Raw genomic sequence first — 19,401 nt, forward strand, 5'->3', positions numbered from 1 at the left:
ATTTATCAGTTTTTCTAAGTGTTCCAATTAATTGTATATACTTCTTTCAACAGCTTTGTAACATTTTAGAACATTCAACCAAACTTTTTCATTAGATACAATATATCCTACATTTTTCTCACAAAATGCTCACTTTCCTGAGCTATATTAAACACCTTATAACAGGTGTATGTATAACTGAAGACCCTAAAATGTCAAGTTTACATTTTTAAAAAATGCATAGAGAACATAACATTTTGGAAAACCTATTAGTACCCACTTATTAGATATTACAATATATATGTTTTGTTTCCTTCAGACTGTAAAATGTTTAATCTTGACTACTTTCAGATCTGAATCACTTTTCTAATTTTTTGAGATTTAACTGCTATTAGGCTAAAGAAATAGATGAAGTTTTCTGACCAAAACTGGTCCATGAGTCTTCCAAAAAACAATCCTAATATACTCAATGAAAGATATCAAATTTCTGTGCCACAAAATAGTAGAATTATATCAGACCTACAGGAAATAAACTTTTATTATAATACAATATGCTTAAAATTAAGGTGCTATTATTCATCATGCCCTATGTCATCTGGTCTTTACCAAGTGGGCATCATGTCTGGAAACCACACTCTACCAAGATGCTTAGACACTTCCCAGTGAATCTGCTCCAAACTATACTTTTGGTCAGGAATTAATACTTCTTCCATAATGGATAACTGAGACAGGCGGCCACCACACATCTTCACAAACTCAACAAAGGCACTGCATGAGACTTCGCATTCCCCTAGTCCAATAGCCGACAGATTTTTGCAACGTTCTGCAATGCGAATTAACTCTTCATCAAGTGGCCGTAATCCATTAGCACACACTACTAGCTCAACTAGTCTAGGACATGTCATTCCCACACGGCCAAGCACATCTTTGCTTACTGATCTCCCAAAGTAAAGATGGGTGGCAGGTATTTCATACCGAAAGAACGGATCAAATTCCTCTTCATATAAAAAAAAATACATTACTAAGTTCACTTTGGGTGAATGTCTGATGAAAGCATCCCAGCTGCTCTTCTGAATAGCATGGAAGTGTGTCTGTCCAGGATTCTCACTGACCACGTCAATGCGCAAATGTTCTAATCGAACGTGTTTTTCAGAAGATAGAGCAAGCAGCAACTCATCGCTTAGCAAGTGGTAATTCAGGGCCAGTTCACGTAAGCCATGACACCGATCTGCCACACAAAGGACACCTTGGAAGAAAGAAGACCCAATTACTTATAAAGTTTTCTACGAGTCCACCATCTCCAAGAATTTGATCAAGTACATGGCCTACAATAAAGTTTTACCACATTTCATTACCACAGAGCTATACAATTTAAAATCTAGTTGTACTGACTGAACCAGCAGGAAGTCACACACATTTAAAAATCTATTACCAATTCTGTCCGTAAGAAAATGAGACCAATTCTAAATCTGATACCTTAAAAGAAATGAAGCTCACTTACCAACTCAGAAAAATCTTAAATTATTCACTATCATTTAAAAATATACCATGACTAAATAAGACTTATCCCAGTAATGCACAGTGTCATATTTTTTTTAAAAACTGATGACTAACACTAAGTTTATAGGTTAAGCAAGAAAAATCACATGATCATTGTGACAGGCTAAAAGACATTTTTTTGAAATTCAAAATCTTAATGAAAAAAATACGGTAAAACCAGATAAAATGAGATTTATGAAACTAAATTAGACATTTGAAAAATTTTTTAAAAAGACTTCCATCAAATGAACAAAAAGTTTAACTTAACTGCTAATAATAATGTAACAAGCCTGTCAAATTTCTAAGAAGAAAATACCGAGATATCAACTAGATAGATGAATCAAAAGATAACTGCTCAATTCACATTAATGGAAATATACATTATGACTTTTAAAGCTCTAACATTCTCAGAAAGCAATTCCTTATATGGTTCCTTATACTTCGGGCACTATGCTTCAAAAACTGCCCAAAACCCCTAGCACAGGAGCAGGTTTTACCAAAGGTCAGTATCTGATCTCTGAAGTGGTCTAGTGTAAGAACTCTGCCGCAAAGAGACACACCCTGATACTACTTGATAAATGACCCACTCAAACCATTTCTTTCCTGTGTTTAGAAACAAGGATAGGAACAACAAAACAGACAACATATTATCTACTATTTATTGTACAAGTATGATATGTTAGGTTCTAGATATGTTATCCCACAAATACTCAAAAAAAATCTAGAAAAATAAGTGTCTTTTTTAGTTTGAAGTTGAGTCAGCTATCTAAAGATAGCAAAGCTGGAATTCAAACACAGACTGAGCGACTCTTAAGTGCATGTGTTCACCTCCTGCCTAAGAAGTAACAAGACGGAGGTCACCAATAAGCCAAAGCTTTATACAGCTGTGGGAGGAGAATACAGGCAACAGAGTCAACGACGTGATAAACTGAATCACCAGTATAAGAGAGTCACCAGAAGAGGGAGTAAAAGACATCTGTGCTTCACTATTCAGCCACTGCAAAACTTCTGTCCTCCACAAGGTATGGATATACCTTGAAATAAACCCTGATCATCCAAGGTAACCTGGACACATCTCTGTTCTTCGCAATCTCATAAAGCCTGATATAAAAAGAAAATAAACACATGGGAAATGGTAACCAAAGACGCAAATAAAAGAAACTTTGAGGTATCATTTAATGACTACTAAAACAGTTGTGGCAGGCATAATTCTAACAGCTGTCCTCAAGATTCCATGCCCTAACCTCCAGAACCTGTGAATGTGATAAGATGATCACTCCCGTGATTTTTGTTATGCTATAGGACAGCACAGTTAGCTTTAAAGTAAGATTAGCCAGGCGATCCTAATCTAATCACATGAGCCCTATAAACACAGTTTTCTCTGGCTGGTTGCAGAAGAGGAAGTCAGATTCAGAGCTTCTCTAGCTAAACAGAGAAGCCTGCTGAGCCATGCCTCTAGCTCTGACCTACAGAACTGGGATGCTAACAAATGGGTGATGCTTAAAGCTGCTCAATTTGTAGCTGTTGGTTATGCAGCAATAGAAAACACACAGTTACAAGTGCTTAAATACTTAACACGAAATAGTGACAAAGATAAAACTGGTCAACTAGTACAACTCAATAATACAAAGACAAGTAACCTAATTGAAACATAGGCAAAGGATCTGAATAGACATCTCTCCAAGGAAGATATACACGTGATCAATAAGCACATGAAAAGACATCTGAGTCATCAAGAAAATACAAATCAAAACCACAAGATACCAGTTTACATTCACTAGGATGGCTACAATCAAAAAGAGAAATAAGTGTTGATGAGGATGTGAAAAAGTCGGGAGCCCTCGTACACTGCTAGTGGAAATGTAAAATGATGCAGCTGCTTTGGAAAACAGTCTAGCAGTTCCTCAAATGGTTAAACAGAGTTACTATATGATTCAGCAATTCTAATTCTTGTTATACACCCAAGAGAAATTAAAGTGTCCACACAAAAACTTGCATATACATTTTCATAGCATTATTCATAATAGTCAAAAGGTAGAAACCACCCAAATATCCATCAACTGATCAACAGAAAAATGTGGTATTATCCATAAATGCAATATTATTTGGCAATAAGAAGAAAAGAAATACTGATACATGCTACAACATGGATGAACCTTGAAAACATCATACTAAGTGAAAGAAGCCAGTCACAAAGGACCACATATGGTTCCATTTACATGAAATGTCCAAAATAGGTACATCTATAGAGACAGAAAGTAGATTAGTGATTGCGTAGGGCTGGTTGGAATGAGGGTTTTGGGGAGTGACAGCTAAGAGGTACTTTTGGGGATAGTAGAAGTTTTTTAAAATTCACTGTAGTGATGGATGCACTACTCTGTCAATACACTAAAAGTCAATACATTGTAAACTGTATGATATATGAATTACATCTCAATAAAGCTGTTATAAAACTGGTACAGAAATCCATTGGTGGTTGTGTATACTTATACAACTCATGTTGGAAAAAAACACAGCAAGAAGCATTAAAAAAATCTAAACCCTTTGACCTAGCTCTTCCACTTCTAAATAATTTGTCCAAAAGAAGAAATTAACAGAAGCAAACTATATGCTAAAATAGTTCATTTTTTAAATCACAGCAAATAGTAGAAACAAGTTAAGTGATCAACTGTAAAAGAACTATGAGGCAAATGTTGGCCTATCAACAAGACAGAAAACTAAGTAGCTAAATGTTCATTAGTTCAGCTGATAATTAACGAGTGTCTTATATGTTAACAACTGGTGCTAGGATGGTAAAGAGTCAACAGAAACAAGACATCCTTATCCTAACAGAAGCCAGCAGATAATTAAACAAGAATGCTCTGGGAGTCACAGCAAGGAAATCAGGGAAGAATTTCCAGAACTAACACAGACCTACAGAATTTAGAAGGATCAAGCTAGGGCAAAAGGCGAGTAAAGAAGGAAAGAGAATAGCATTTCTGTGCGAATACTCAGACATGGACGAAAACACAAGCACTGTAAGAAATGAAGGGAGCTCAACATACAGTATGTAAGTAAGAGAATATCTTAAAGGCCGAAATCCAATAGACAGGCAAGGACCAGATCATATGGGACCTTGTTAGCCTCAGTAAGGAGTTTGGATCTTACCTAAAGTATAGTGAGAAGTTTTGAAGGAAACTGGAGGGAAAAAAATCAGATGTATATGTTAGAAAGATTACTCTGGCTATACCATGGAAATCAAATTTACAAAGAGCAAGGCTGCAAGTTAGGAAATCAGTTAAGAGGGTACTCACAAAGCCTACAGGGCTAGATTAGAGTGGACATGAAGAAAGGTAGAGTGTATTAGTTCCAGCTGCTTAACAGAATACCACAGACTGGGTGGCTTAAACAATAAACATTTATTTCTCACAGTTCTGGAGGCTGGAAGTCCAAGATCAGGTGCCAGCAAGGTTGGGTTCTGGTGAGGGCCAGAACTCTTTCTGGCTTCTTGCTGTGTCTTCACATGGCAGAAAGAGAGATCAGATCATCTTTCCTATCCCTTCTTAGAAGGGCACTAATCCCATTTATGAGGATTTCTTCCTTATGACCTAAATACCTCCCAACCCTCTTTCAAACACTGGGGAGTAGGGCTTCAACATGTGAACTGGGGCAGTGGGTGAGGGGTGGAGGAGAACAACACAAACATTCAGTAAATAGCACAGAGATTCAAAGCATGTATCAGTGATGGAATCACTAGACCTCAGTGACTAAAGGGATGTAGAAAGTAAGGGGGTAGAAGAAATCAAGGGTATCTGTTCGGTCCCTGACAACCAAACGAGCAGTACCATTCACTGAGACAGTAAAAAGGGAGAAGCAAAGAGATTTCAATAGGGGGAAAAGGAAGTTCATTAATCTGACGTACCAGTGAGACATTCTAGAGGCGCTAGGCCATCAGCAGCTCAACACATAGCTCTGGAGTTCCAGAAACACTAAAAGTAGGAGGTGTTAACATATAGAACATAACTGAAGCCACTGATGAAGCTGACACAGCCCAGAGTTTACAGAATAAAATAAAGGGCCCAGTACGGAACACAGTGAAACACCAAAATTTAAGGAATGAAAAGAGAAACTAGCAAAGGAAACACAGTAGGAACTATCAGAGAGGAAGGAGGAAAATCAAGTCACTAGTGTCAAATGGTGCTTAGAGGTCCAGTAATAGACAATTATAAGGACTATATGAAATGGGAAACATTTTTTGATGAAAATTGAACTGAAAAACTGTTCAGTGAAGAAAAAGGCATAGAAAATTGCCCTTAATTACAACTTAGAGAAAGAAACTATCTAAATATACAAAATATGGATAGAAAAAAATACACAAGTGTTAAATTTTAAATTAAATCCTGTGTTTATACTCTTAAATTAAAAAGTATTACAAAAAACACGCACACACAAAAAAAAACACACACACACACACAAAAAAAAAAGTATTACAGGTGCTCTTTCTCTCTCCTTCCCAACAACTAATCCAAATGCCATTAAAGCTCAGTAAGACCAAGCAAGCTTATACTATATTATGAGCATTGATCTGTATATTTAATAAAAATAAATGAGCATGAGATGTACCAGGATAAAGAGAATAAAGAGCTCAGTTTCACAGAGAAACCAGAGACCCAAAGGTTCTCGTACAGTGTGGTAAGTGCTACAAGCTATGCTGAGAGTGCTATGGAAACAGCAAGTGGGGCTTCTAAACCAGACGGGAGGAGGAAGAAACTGGAACAGCTGAACTAAGTTTTTTTTTTTTTTGCGGTACGTGGGCCTTTCACTGTTGTGGCCTCTCCCGTTGCGGAGCACAGGCTCCGGACGCACAGGCCCAGCGGCCATGGCTCACGGACCCAGCCGCTCTGCAGCATGTGCGATCTTCCCGGACCGGGGCACGAACCCGTGTCCCCTGCAATGGCAGGCGGACTCTCAACCACTGCGCCACCAGGGAAGCCCTGAACTAAATTTTGAAGGCTGGACTGGAGTTAGCCAGGTGAAGAAGTAAAAAAACATTTTTTTATAGAGGCATTCTCCAAGGTACAGTGTACTGGCCACACACACATACAAAGAACTGTTGTTACATAGGGCTCAAATAAAAGCTACACATGAGTAAAAAGCAAACAAGATTAAAGAGAGAGGTGGGGGTCAGGATACAAAGATCTTTGTACACTATGAAGTATGGACTGTACTCTCACAGGAACCTATATACGGTAGACAGTAAAATGTGACCACGGTCACATAAGGAGCTGCCAATGCCCGATCGTCTTAACTTCTATTTTATTTAGATTATCACCTTCAATGATAATCTAGAAGCGGCAGAAAAAGATAGGAAAACACTGCAACAGACCTCACCATTCCCATCACTAGACCCTCCGTGTGGGAGACATGGGAGGATAGAAAGTAATCTCCATCCAAGAGGGAATCATTTTCTAGGGGGAAGGCCAGGCTTTAGTTATGGCAAAAAGGTGGGAGGTGTTCTGTAAAGAGATCAAAACAGGTTTCCCAAAGTAACACAGCAAAATGGTTGGGAGAGATGTCAACAGTTGGAGGGCAAGTCAGGAATGAAGCATCAGACTAACACAAAGTGTAGGTTTGTAACTGCTTTATAATACAAACCATTTGGAATTTAAATGCTCTCAAAGTGAATAATCTAGTAATGCTTAGTCTATACAAGAAAAGCTGGGAAGAGCATTAATAATGCTGCTCCTCCATTTGATGCACTCGGCTCTAAAACTCAACTTAGGAAAAGGACTATTTTGCAAAATGTAAGGCGATAACTTCAGCACAACCCCTCTCCCTCCACATAGCGAGACAAAAAGCAACTGTGAGATTTCCATGATTCAAAACCTACCCTGTTAGCTCAACCACAATTAGAGAAAATTCTACTTTACCTAAAGGGCCATCTCAGGCTGACCTCGCAGTGTCCTTTCCTTTTATTTTTTTAATTTATCCATTTTCTAGCACAGGTTGGACACAAATTGCCAAATATAAAGATTAGAAAATAAGTTGAAAGTAAGTGTCTACACTAGGAATGCTACAGAATTTATGCTACTGTATTATAACAATAAAAATATTTTTATTCAATAGAGAGGAAATAATCATATGAACTCACCTTCAAGGTTAATGATCATAATTCTCCTTAATCTGATAAACACATCAATACATTTTACTAAAATATTATCTGGCAAAAGCCACACATACCTGCTGGAGAGACGTGAGGACAGCTGCTCATTTTTAGCAACTTGAGCGTATCACTGTTGTTGGCCACTAGTACTTTGAGGGATGGATCATCTACTGGGGTGTCATCTATCTTAAGGGAGGACAAGGACTTGGAGTTTACAAACACAACCGTCAGTGCAGAGATAAAGTGAGACTGAAAAACAAAAAAATTAAAACACTGTTTCAATTTTTACAAATGAGAACTGAGGGGTTTTCATATAATACACACATAGTTCATCTGAACCCTAATATATTTCACAACTGTTTTGGGGTAGCAGCCCCTCACTCTGTTGTGGGAATATGGTAAAAAAGAGAGGTGACTTCCCACCATCTTTGAGAACGACCTTTTTACGTGGGGGAAAAAAGATTTCAAACCTCAGGATGGGTGTCTCTGAATCATAACAGTCACTGGTAAGTAAAAAGAGGAACTCTGGAACCCAGAATGAGAATACCTCTCAGACACTTCACCTTATCTGGAAATCCTACTCCAGTGTATTATAACACTGAACTGCATTCTTTTTTGGTGATAGTAATGACCACTAAAATAGTTAATAACTATTAGCAAAATCATCAAAAATTAAAACAACAGTCAATCAACTTAGAAGCTATGAAAGACTTATTTGGAATATGGAAGCTCATACAAAATTTGATTCTAAAATAATAAAAATCATAACTAAAAAAAATTCCAAACTTAAAACTCCTTTAGGGACTTCCCTGGTGCTCCAGTGGCTAAGACTATGTGCTCCCAATGCAGGGGGCCCAGGTTTGATCCCGGGTCAGGGAACTAGATCCCACATGCCACAACTAAGAGTTTGCATGTTGCAAATGAAGATCCTGTGTGCCGCAGCTAAGGGCTGGAGCAGCCAAATAAATAAATATTAAAAAAAAAAACTCCTTTAAATTTGCTAAATTATCTACAATTATCTACATATATAATATTCTGTTGGACACAGAATCTGACCTAAAGACCACTGTAGGAAACCATTTCCTAACCATTGTAGGAAACAGGAATTAAAGCACAAAGTATGGGTCTCTGGATCAGAGCTAATAAGCCATAACCAATGGACTCACTACAGCAGTGAAAGGGAGGGATGAGGGCAGGCTAGTAGCCAAGAAAGTACAACGAAACATTATCTTCTTGGTCACATTCCCTAAATTACTTTTTTCCTACTGTGATTAAATACTTAAATTTTGATTAAGTATCTGTTTAACAACTTAAATGTTAACATCTTTCTCCTAGTATTTCCATATTAAATTCAACTATATCTGTATTAGTATATGCATGACTCTATCACTGACTTCTTTTTCCCATTTCCCTCAGAGTTAGCTCTGGTCAAATACAGTTGTTTCACGTTCTCTTCAGTTCTCCCAGGATTTCCAAGATATAGCAATATAGGCTTTCAATATTCTACGAAAGCCATAATAAGAAAAGAAAGAAAAACAGCATAAACATCCTAGGCCCATTTAATAAGGAAGGAAGAGTCCCAGATGCACCCATAGTTCCCAAAACCAAAATGACTGCATGTAAGTATAATACTAGTACTAGCTATGCATAGTGATCATCCTGAGTAATAAAAAAAGAAGGAAGTTATGTTCAACATACCTTTTACTATGGTATCTTTTACATACTGTATGTGTACTTGTATTTTAACTACAATATGTACACAGAAAAATCAATTCAAAATAATTCATTTCCCATATGAAGCTGGAACAAGGCACTACTATAGCACATAACTCAGTGCTTCTTAGAGGGCCATGAACCATCTTAATCAGAACCACCTGGACTGCTCTTAGGAAAAGGAAATTTGGAAGGATACCCAAAACTTAGAAGTTCCTCAGATGAGTCTCATGCATATTAAGTTTGAGAACCACAGTGACTGAACTCCTATACTTAGAACCTTAAAATGTTGACATGAACAGACTCTTGCTGACTTCCCTCATGTTACACATGAGGAGAACAATTTATCTCAAATGTACATATTTAATGAACCTTTTAAAAAATTAAGACTTTGGAATCAACTGGTGATACATTTGTTACCGATATTCCATTGAACAGCCTGGGTTATAATATAAATTCAATTTATTAATACAGACGTACCTCAGAGATAGTGCAGGAATTGGTTCCAGACTACCACAATAAAGCGACTGTTACAATAAAGCTAGTCACACAAGTTTTCTAGTTTCCCAGTTCATATAAAAGTAATGTTTACACTACACTGTAGTCTATTAAGTATGCAATAGCATTATATTTAAAAACACAATGTATATACATTAAAAAATACTTTATTGCTAAAATATGCTAATCATCACCTGAGGCTTCAGCAAGCTGTCGTCTTTTTGCAATAGTAACGTCAAAGATCACTGATCACAGATCACCATAACAAGTAAAACAATAATGAAAAAGTCTGAAATACTGCAAGAATTACCAAAATGTGACATAGAGACATGAAGTGAGCAAATGCTGTTGGAAAAATGGTGCCAAGTGACTTGCCTGACACCCCACAAACCTTCAATTTGTAAAAAATGCATTATTTGTGAAGTGCTGCAATAAAGTGAAGTGCAATAAAAGGAGGTACATTTCTTTCTGAATCATCCTAGTAAATTAAACGATTAGGTGTTTAAAGGGGTGTCTATATTTTAGTTTGTGGCGTATTCTGATAAAATCTTACAGATTACTGCTGGATACTAACCTAACTGAACATGAGCTAACATACACAGGGATTTTATCAGCTGCCTTTCTAAAAATGCACACTTCTTATTTTTCTATTTTAAGAGAATAGTTATTAGAGAAAGAGACTATCTTGAATTACATGCAGGATCATGTCAGAACATATATATGAATATAAAATTTATATAAATATAAATTTCACCAAAAAAAAAGTTTTCTTTAAGTAAAGTCTGTAAATTAATCTAAGCTGTACTTATACTAACTCTGCTCAAGAACAAATCTTTACACACTTACCAGAAGACTTTCTAAGCGAGCTCTACCTGCTCTTAATACTGGCACTGTCTACTTTTCTTTGATTATAATCTCACCAATCTGCTCTGAAAGTCCAAAATGGAGCATCTGTATGTCTCTTTTTTTCTAATACGCTTATTTCTCAGTTTTACTTAGTCTCTTTCAGTGCTTCCTATAGAATACTCTGCAAATTCACTCACTCTTTAACATTACCCATAAAGAAACACAAAGTTTTTAAAAAAGGAAAAGTGCTCTAAAAAAAAATCTTAATACTTAACATTCTAAATAGTAACTGGTTTTCCACTTTACATACCACTTTTCTTACATTCTCATTATCAGTACAAGAAATGGGTAGGATTTCTCAGTAAAAGCTAATAAAACAAAACCAGCAGATACCTTTGGTAAATCCATAAAGCTTGGCCGAGCAGTTGAAATAAGTCCAAGTGTTTTTAAAGAGCAATTCACAAGTTGTGATAATATATCACAAGCTGCTTCAGCTGATTCTTTGCTGCTGTCCACCTGGGAAAAGAAAACATCCTTTACACATGAATATGGTCGCATTTCTCCGTGCATATTTTAACTTTACAAAAGCAAGAAATAGTTATTAGTTTACTGCACTATAATTTAAAGAATTAATATTTATCCTTTCAATCATCTACCCTCACATACAATGTCAAGCTTCTCTGAATCTCCCTGAAAAATTGTAAGGGCAACTGTCAAGACTTAACTTTCACTATGATAAAATATCTATTTAATGTTAAAAAGACATGGCTTTTAAGTTGACTTACTGCAAACAGACTATATAACCTAATGGAAATATGAACTTACAATCTTTGAAAAATAATTATATATTTGGCAGTGGATCAGATCATACATGTAAATACAGTGGCTATGATACAAATGCTTCAAAACCAACTGAATGAGTATTTACTCAGAAGGTTCCAGTGAATCACAACCTGGGATTTACCATTAATGTTATTAATTGAAAGATGAATGTGAAGTGCAATGAGGGTGTCCAACTAGTCAAGCATGAAAATCTGAACCAAACGAGAAGTGGCTGCTCCCATGCACTCTTTTGCATAGACATTTCCTGGGGGAAGGGAAATATGGCCCAAAAACTCCTTAAGGATATAAGAAGGAGCTCTTCTATCAAAAAGGAAGCTGTTCCCTGGGCTAAAAAGCATCTTAGAGTAGTTAAAAGTAATATTCCTTTAAAAGTAATATTCCTTTAATTTCCAGATTGACGTAAATTACCGTAACCCAAAAATGTCCTGAAGAGCTCATTGTAAAACTGATATACCAGTTTACATTACACAGTTTCAGAACTATTTTCAATCCCACCCTTTGGCTACGTTTCTGTACACCAGCGGTTCTTTTGAGAACTGCTCTGGTTCTGGACCAGCAGCATCAGCTGGGAACTTGCTAGAAATGCACATTCTCACGCCCAATCCAGACTATCCGAATCAGTAACGGAGTGCTGGAACCCAGCAATCTTTGTCTTAGTGAGCACTCCAGGCATTTCTGATGCACATAAAATCTGAGAACCATTGTTCTACATTAATAACTCTGACTATAAGACTCTGGCCTATGGTCAGTGAAGAATTAAACACAAATAGTATCAGGAGAGCTCAGAAGAATCCTGGGATGTGGCTCTTTCTACAAATCAGAAATTTCCTCAGAAAAATAAACAATCCCTAATAAAAATGTTTAAGCTTATAGGACAAATGATTTTGTGAAGGTTACACATGTTGGATACAGCTGAATTGTGTCACAGGTTAACACTGACCCAGCCAATCCACTGGATGGAACTGGTCTTTAGACCTAGGAGATTAATGTATTATACTCATCTTTTTATAGGATTTACCATTATAACACTTTTAGACAACTCAAAGATGACTGAAACCGAGGGGAAGGCTCTTCAGGTTTCCTCATGGGCAGGCGGAGAGGGACAACACATAAGGAGTTCCTGGATTTTTGTTTGTTCTATCCTCCCACTATTCCCCGACCCTTGTCCTCAGTTAGGTTGCAACATAACATCCAGGACATCCAATTAAATAAGTATTAAGTATGTCCCAAATAATGCCAGGGATACTTACACTAAAAATTATCCACTGATTTTCTGAAATTCAAATTTAACTAGGCATCCCCTATTTTTATTTGCTAAATCTAGCAATCCTACACTTGGTGGCCTAAGTGCCTTTGTGCATTTTTCTGGAAAGACAGCCGTAATACACCCAACCATTCCCAACACCAGGTCTCTCTCCTCTTGTGACACATATGGGAGAATAAACAGGTAATCCCCATTTTAAAAGGAATGACAGGGCTTCACTGGTGGCGCAGTGGTTGAGAGTCCACCTGCCATTGCAGGGGACATGGGTTCGTGCCCCGGTCCGGGAAGATCGCACATGCTGCAGAGCGGCTGGGTCCGTGAGCCATGGCCGCTGGGCCTGCGCGTCCGGAGCCTGTGCTCCGCAACGGGAGAGGCCACAGCAGTGAGAGGCCCGCGTACCGCAGAAAAAAAAAAAAAAAAAAAAAAAAGGAATGACAGTCTTGGAAGCAGACAAGACTTTAGTTTTGGCAAGGGATCTCTGGGTTAAGAACCATTGCTATATATGGGCTAAAGTGACCTGTTTAACAACAGCTGCATATGGCAAATCAGGTATTCATGTGTTACTTTTCAACAATAATTATCAGGTGTATTAAGGATTTAGTGAACATACCCACATTTCATTATTCAACCCCAAAACAAAACACTACAAGCCTCTGTATTCATACAAACCACTGTGATTCCTTAAACTATTCTGGACATCTCAAAAAGCCACCCCTCTTCATTTATCTCATCACTACCTAATTTCCAGTATGTCCCTGCTGGCAATGAAAAGAAACAAACAGTTCTCTCTGGCATTCTTCCATGTACCTTTTTCTATTTCTCTCTAAAATATACTCATCCAAACCTTTTACACAGAGTTTCTGTATCTCTTTTTTCTTTAAAAACTCCATATCACAAAGCCATCAATAAGCAAAACTCAGTCCTATTAAATAAAAATAACAATTAAGTTTTAGTGAAAATTTCCACATCTTTTATTTATTTTACTGTATTATTTCTTTGGTTCAAATCTGTTCACAATAATTCAATGTGACAGCTTTGGTATATGATTATGTTTATTTAATGGTTGCTCCCACTCTTTTAAGAAATTAGTAACATTTATAATAAAATGGAATAATTTAGCTCAATATAGTTATTTATGATAGCCTCTAAGGTACACGATTACTCTAAATCTTTCAGCACTTTCCCTAAAAAGGCAATAGTTTAAAGACATGAGAAGATGTATTGGTTTAGGACACAAAAGCCACTAAATATGCTTTACTTTTAAAAGGATTTAAAGTATTACCTTGAAGCTGACATATTGTAGATGGTTTGAATGTCTTTTAATAATCTGTTTGATCAGCTCTGGGTGTGTTGCTTTCAAATAAGATGTAGCTGGCTGATTCAGTTCAAATTCAAAACATCTCCACAAGTCAGGCAGGTGAAATACCTGGTTCCAGTTGCGGCAAACTTGTGAAGCATGAGCCCGGTCAAGAAGAGGCAGATACTTAAACACTTGGAGAATAATGTCCTGAAGGAGATTACCCCAATCGCAAGTCTGAGAACGCTCATTTGTAGTCCTCAGTTTCTTGGATTTCTCTGCAGTACCTTCTTCTGATGAATTATGGTCACTATCTCTTCCTCCTCCTCGTTTCATCCTATTCAGAAAAAATGCATCTTTTTTTTATACTTTTCAATAGAAATAAATCCAAAATTCATTCTTCCGTCACTGAGATGTGTACACATGTGCTTACAAATACCAACAGAAACATGCAGGAAGAACTGGATCAGGAATTCAAGGAGAAGAATGTCAAAACAAAATATAATGAAAAACGCCAGCAGAGACCAACTGTCGTTTTACAAACTTATGTCTTTGGTAGGTGCTTTTAAACATTTGTACTGTACTACCTGGGGGGAGAAGTTGATCATAATTTTGAAGCTAAACCAAGAATTTATATTTCAAAAGTTGCAGTCAACTAGAAGGAATATAAAGAGAACCTACAGTGACACTTTCTCAAGATTTCTTAAAAGTCATCTAAGGGTACCTACTATATTTGAATTCCTGAGTCCCAGGAACCTCCAGAGAAGACCTGAATTAAGTAATCAACAGATCTCTCCACACTGGGTAGCCCGTGATATGTGTTACTGCCAGACCCAATCTCTGCTTAAAATGAGCAAACTCATCCCCACTGTGCGTATTTGGTCTGGAATGTGGCTGCTTCTTCCAAAACATCACTTGCTGTTGCAATGTTTTATCCAAGTTGTATTTTCGAATGAGAGTTAAGTGTTTATTCTACCTGTTTGTACGACCTTCATTCCATTTGATTTTTTGAAAGTAGTTTTGTTGTTGTTGTGTAAAATAGTACGGTTAAAGAGAATGGGTTCTGGAATCAAGCTCCCTGGTTTAATTCCTGGCTCTGCCTCTCACTGGTTATGTGGCCTTGAACAAATTACTTGACTTGCCTGTGCTTCAGTTTGTGAAATGGGAATAACAGAAATACACAGGGTTCTTGTTAGGAATTAAACAGTTATTAGGGCTTTTGAAAGGAGATATCGATGATTGCTGAACTCAGGTATAGGAAAGCAGTCTAGTTATTAAAGACATTAAAGTGCAACACAAGAAGAAACGGAGGTTACCAACCAGAGGGCAAAGAATGATCCTAGATTTGTTTTAAAATGAAGTGTGTATGAGAGAGAATGAGAACGCAAGCTTATGTATGAGAAACATACACTGGAAGTAGATTACCACATTAATATAGTAACTATAATAGTGAGATTATATAATAATAGTGGGACAATAATAGTGGTGGGATTACAGGTGATTTTTTTTTTTTGCCAGTATGCTTCCCTGTATTTTACACGTTTCTTTTAATGTCAGTGAATTAAACTGTAATCAGATAAAAGGTCTCGTTTTATTTGGAAAAATAAATATTGCAGGCTCTAACTAAATGGGGGTAACTGCAGACCACTCACTGGTATCCCTATTTAGTTTAGAGCCTGCAATACTTTTGTCTCTAGAGAGCAGTTCTGGCAGGGTATGGTTTGGATTTAGAGTCACAACTTTTTCACAAAGGATGGCTTGTAGCTCTAGCTCCCTTCTTCTGGCGCATCAGTATGTAAGAATTCTGACTCCTGTGTGGGACAAATGTACACAAGCGTGGCTCTTAACCAAATATGTCTCTGCAGACTCTCTCTCTAGTAGCTAGCTAAAATTGTGAAGGAGGATTAGGGGCTGGAGGAAAATGGCAGAGGACCCTGGCTTTCATGCCATTAAAATCAGCCCAGGAGGTCTTAGTACATGTGCAGTAAACCACCTATTCCTCATTACTCCTACTTCCAACTCTAAGTAAATTAAATTATGTATATAATATTGTGCAGGGGGAGAGGAAGGGAGAAAACGGAATGACAGAGGTGATAGCAAGAGGGTAGTTTTATAGAAGACTAAAACTTACATCTGAATCTAAGAATACATTTTTAAAATGTGTTTAGAGACAAGGCAGTATAATCTACAATGTCATATTTAATATTAAAAAAAAAGTCTCTCCTAGGAATAATTCTCACTAGAGGTTGAGATAACAGTGTCATTATGACCCATTTTTCTGCTTTAACTTATCCTGAAGGCTTACTTTAGTTTTAGCATATAAAATCTGGGTCAAAGAACAAAGAGTTTGCTACTCAGGGCTTACAATTTCTCTTCTGACTACCTAAAACTACTCAGAATTTTGAGAAACAGATTAAAAACATAATGAAGTTATCTTTATAATTTCTACTCCTTATTAAAGAATGCTGATCTATTTCTGGAGAAAAGTCTTCTAAAACCAGAACTATTCAACTTAAAGACAGAATGATTCGGGCTTCACTGGTGGCGCAGTGGTTGAGAGTCCGCCTGCCGATGCATGGACACGGGTTTGTGCCCAGGTCCGGGAGGATCCCACATGCCGCAGAGCGGCTGGGCCCTTGAGCCATGGCCGCTGAGTCTGCGCATCCGGAGCCTGTGCTCCGCAATGGGAGAGGCCACAACAGTGAGAGGCCCGTGTACCGCAAAAATAAAAAGAAGACAGAATGATTCATTTTATTTTAAAGTATATGGCCATATAAACAAAAATGACAGCCTTTTTTACACAATTATCTTTGCTGATCCTAACAAATACCTTCTTTTGTCTGTTGCAGTCTTGTTTTAAATAAAGTATATTTCAATACCTTTCCAAATTGAGGGGAGAAAAAAGTTGACATATTAAAAAGAAGTATGCAACATTGAGGAAAAGTATCTCTTGGTCTAGATATATAACACTATATGATCACCAAAGTATATTTTAAGCACTTACTAGTCTATGACTAGCTGAACTAGTCTGTAAATTGTCATATATGACTGTAATATGTCAGAATTACAGTATTAAGCAACAGAAAAATAGTAAGACCAAATGCCAATATAAATGTCTCTGTATTATCCTCATGTATGCATAAAAATGTGAGCTCATAGTGGGCACCTAAGAAAAAATTTTAATGTCTAATTTTTTTCCACGATGATCTCATTTATTCATGCAAAAATTTACACTGCTTTCAAAAGTATTTTATTAAATCTATTTACACATGAAGCTCTGTTATACAGAAAGTTAAACAATTCTGAGCATCCACCAGTCTGCAAAGAATTTACTTCAATGGATTATCTTATCTCCTACTTTTAGTCAAAGTGAAAATACCTCTCACACTTGAACCAGGGGTGCAGAGGAGAAGCTGGATGATCAACATCTCTTAGATTTTGTAGAGCACCCGAACTAGGCCTCTTCATGCCTCCGGCAGTTCAGTTCAAACTGTAACTTTTCCAGGCCCCAAATAATCGATGCAACTTAGGCCCCTAAAAGCATCTGGTGAGGGACTTATACTGCTACTGAGCATCAAAAAGCAAACTAATGAGGAAAGACTCCAGCCTCGTTGAGCAGCACAGGGAATTATGCAATTTACTCTTCACATTTCCATACACTCTGAAAGCAGCAGTCCACTTGAACATCAGTTGAAGAGCAGCAGAAGAAAATACTTAGCCGCGTGCCCCTCGTTGTATTTTTAGTACATTGCACTGGTAGTAATTTTAAAAGCCCAGTTGTAGTTAGCTCTAAAAAGCCTGTTTTGGGCAACACATTTCCTTTCCATTTATGTTCTTCTTTGACTAATATCACAATTAATATGCATTCTTTGGCTGGAACACAAGACTAAAACAGCGCAAAGAGCTTAACTCAGGACTAGATGGTATCAGAGAGTGTGGTGGTGCGATCATTTGTAGATACTAGAAGTTGATGGCGTGCTTATAAAGATTTCAGGAGTAGAAGGAAGACGACTCTAATTAAAAGATCTGGGCCGTTCCATTGGACATGATCAGCAACAAAATAGCTCATCTCTTAGCCTGGAGATACAGGCCAATCATTTAACAGGCTGTGTTCCCGACCCCTGCACGCAACCCCATCTGAAAGGGGTGCTCTTGCTCAAAGCAGGCGCGAAGCTGCTCATCACAAGTTGACCAACTTTTCCACGTGGCTACGAGCGGCCCGGGCGTCCCCTCCTCCCGCGCCACCTCCACGGATTGGCTTTCCCTGACATTTCTGCTGCGCCCTACCCCGGGCAGTCTGTTTTGACATCTTAATGCCCCTCATTTCTCAAGCTACAAGCACGGCCTTAGCCGACACCGGGAAGAGCCGGACAGAGTGCAAGCTCAACGGTGTCGGTCACCAGCCCCCGCCGAGGGTTAACAAAGCCGGGCGACAGGCTCGGAGGTGTCGCGGGGAGACTGCTGCAGGCCGCCGCCGCGCACGCACCACGCCTTGTTGACTTGTTTTGAAGCAGGCTCTGCGGGGAAATGCCCCGGGGCAGGATCCGCTGTCCGGCCGCCGCGCCGCGCCGCGCCCCGCCCCGCGCTCCCGAGGAGCGGCGCGAGCGCACCCGGGGCCCCGCGCCCCCCGGCCCGCCCAGCCGCCCGCCCACGTCGGCGACCCTCCCTGGCCCCGCCTACGCCCCGGGGCTCGGGCCCTCGGCAGTTACCTGCTGCCGGGGGCGGCTTCCCCCACACTCCACCCCGGGCTCCGCGGGCGGCCTGGCTCGCGGCTCTCACATGAGGCCCCGCGCCTTGCGCTCCCGCCGCCGCGGCGCCCCGCGCTCCACCCGCATCCGAAGCGCTGGTCCCGGGGCGGGCGCCAACGCGGCTCCGCCTTTGCGGCTCTGGCTGCCCAGGGAGAAGCCGCCCTTCTCAGTCCCGCGCCGTCCGCGTCCTTCTCCCAGGTCTCTCGTCGCCGCGCGAGAGACGCCTTCAGCGAGCCGCAGCCACCGTGTAGGTCCTCTACGCCGCGGGCCAGACACTGAGTCCAAAATGGCGCCCGCGCTGGCGGCCGCCCGCTTCCCCCGGCGCGTCTCCGCTGGGGGAGGCGGGCGCGTCTCCGCCGGGGGGGGGCGGGCGCGTCTCCGCCGCGGCGCGTCCGCGGAGGGCGAGGCTGGGGGCGGGAGGAGGCCGCGCCCATGCGGGAGCGCGCGCCGCCCCGCGCGGCTGCGGACCTCAGTCACCTGGTTCAGGCTGGAGTGTCTGCCGGTTTCCTCCCGGATACGTGACTGCGGCTTT

At 39.4% G+C, this 19,401-nt stretch overlaps 1 protein-coding gene across 2 annotated transcripts; it reads right to left on the reverse strand.

Annotated features, from left to right (window-relative positions):
* Nucleotides 1–581: 581 nt before the first annotated feature.
* FBXL3 (F-box and leucine rich repeat protein 3) lies at nt 582–18,850 on the reverse strand. 2 transcript variants are annotated; one of them, XM_065896011.1, is made up of 5 exons: nt 18,831–18,850; nt 14,107–14,458; nt 11,111–11,233; nt 7,738–7,909; nt 582–1,225 (listed from the first exon to the last, which is right to left on the reverse strand). In XM_065896011.1, exons 2-5 carry the CDS (start codon nt 14,455–14,457, stop codon nt 582–584), a joined length of 1,290 nt encoding a protein of 429 aa, XP_065752083.1. In that variant the 5' UTR covers nt 14,458; nt 18,831–18,850. The 2 variants fall into 2 exon arrangements, with proteins under 2 accessions (XP_065752083.1, XP_065752082.1); XM_065896010.1 differs by lacking the exon at nt 18,831–18,850 and having other exon boundaries at nt 14,251–14,457.
* Between the last annotated feature and the right edge of the window lie 551 nt (nt 18,851–19,401).

Source organism: Phocoena phocoena, chromosome 18 (genome assembly GCF_963924675.1).
Source record: "Phocoena phocoena chromosome 18, mPhoPho1.1, whole genome shotgun sequence".
In the NCBI taxonomy this organism is placed as follows: Eukaryota; Metazoa; Chordata; class Mammalia; order Artiodactyla; family Phocoenidae; genus Phocoena; species Phocoena phocoena.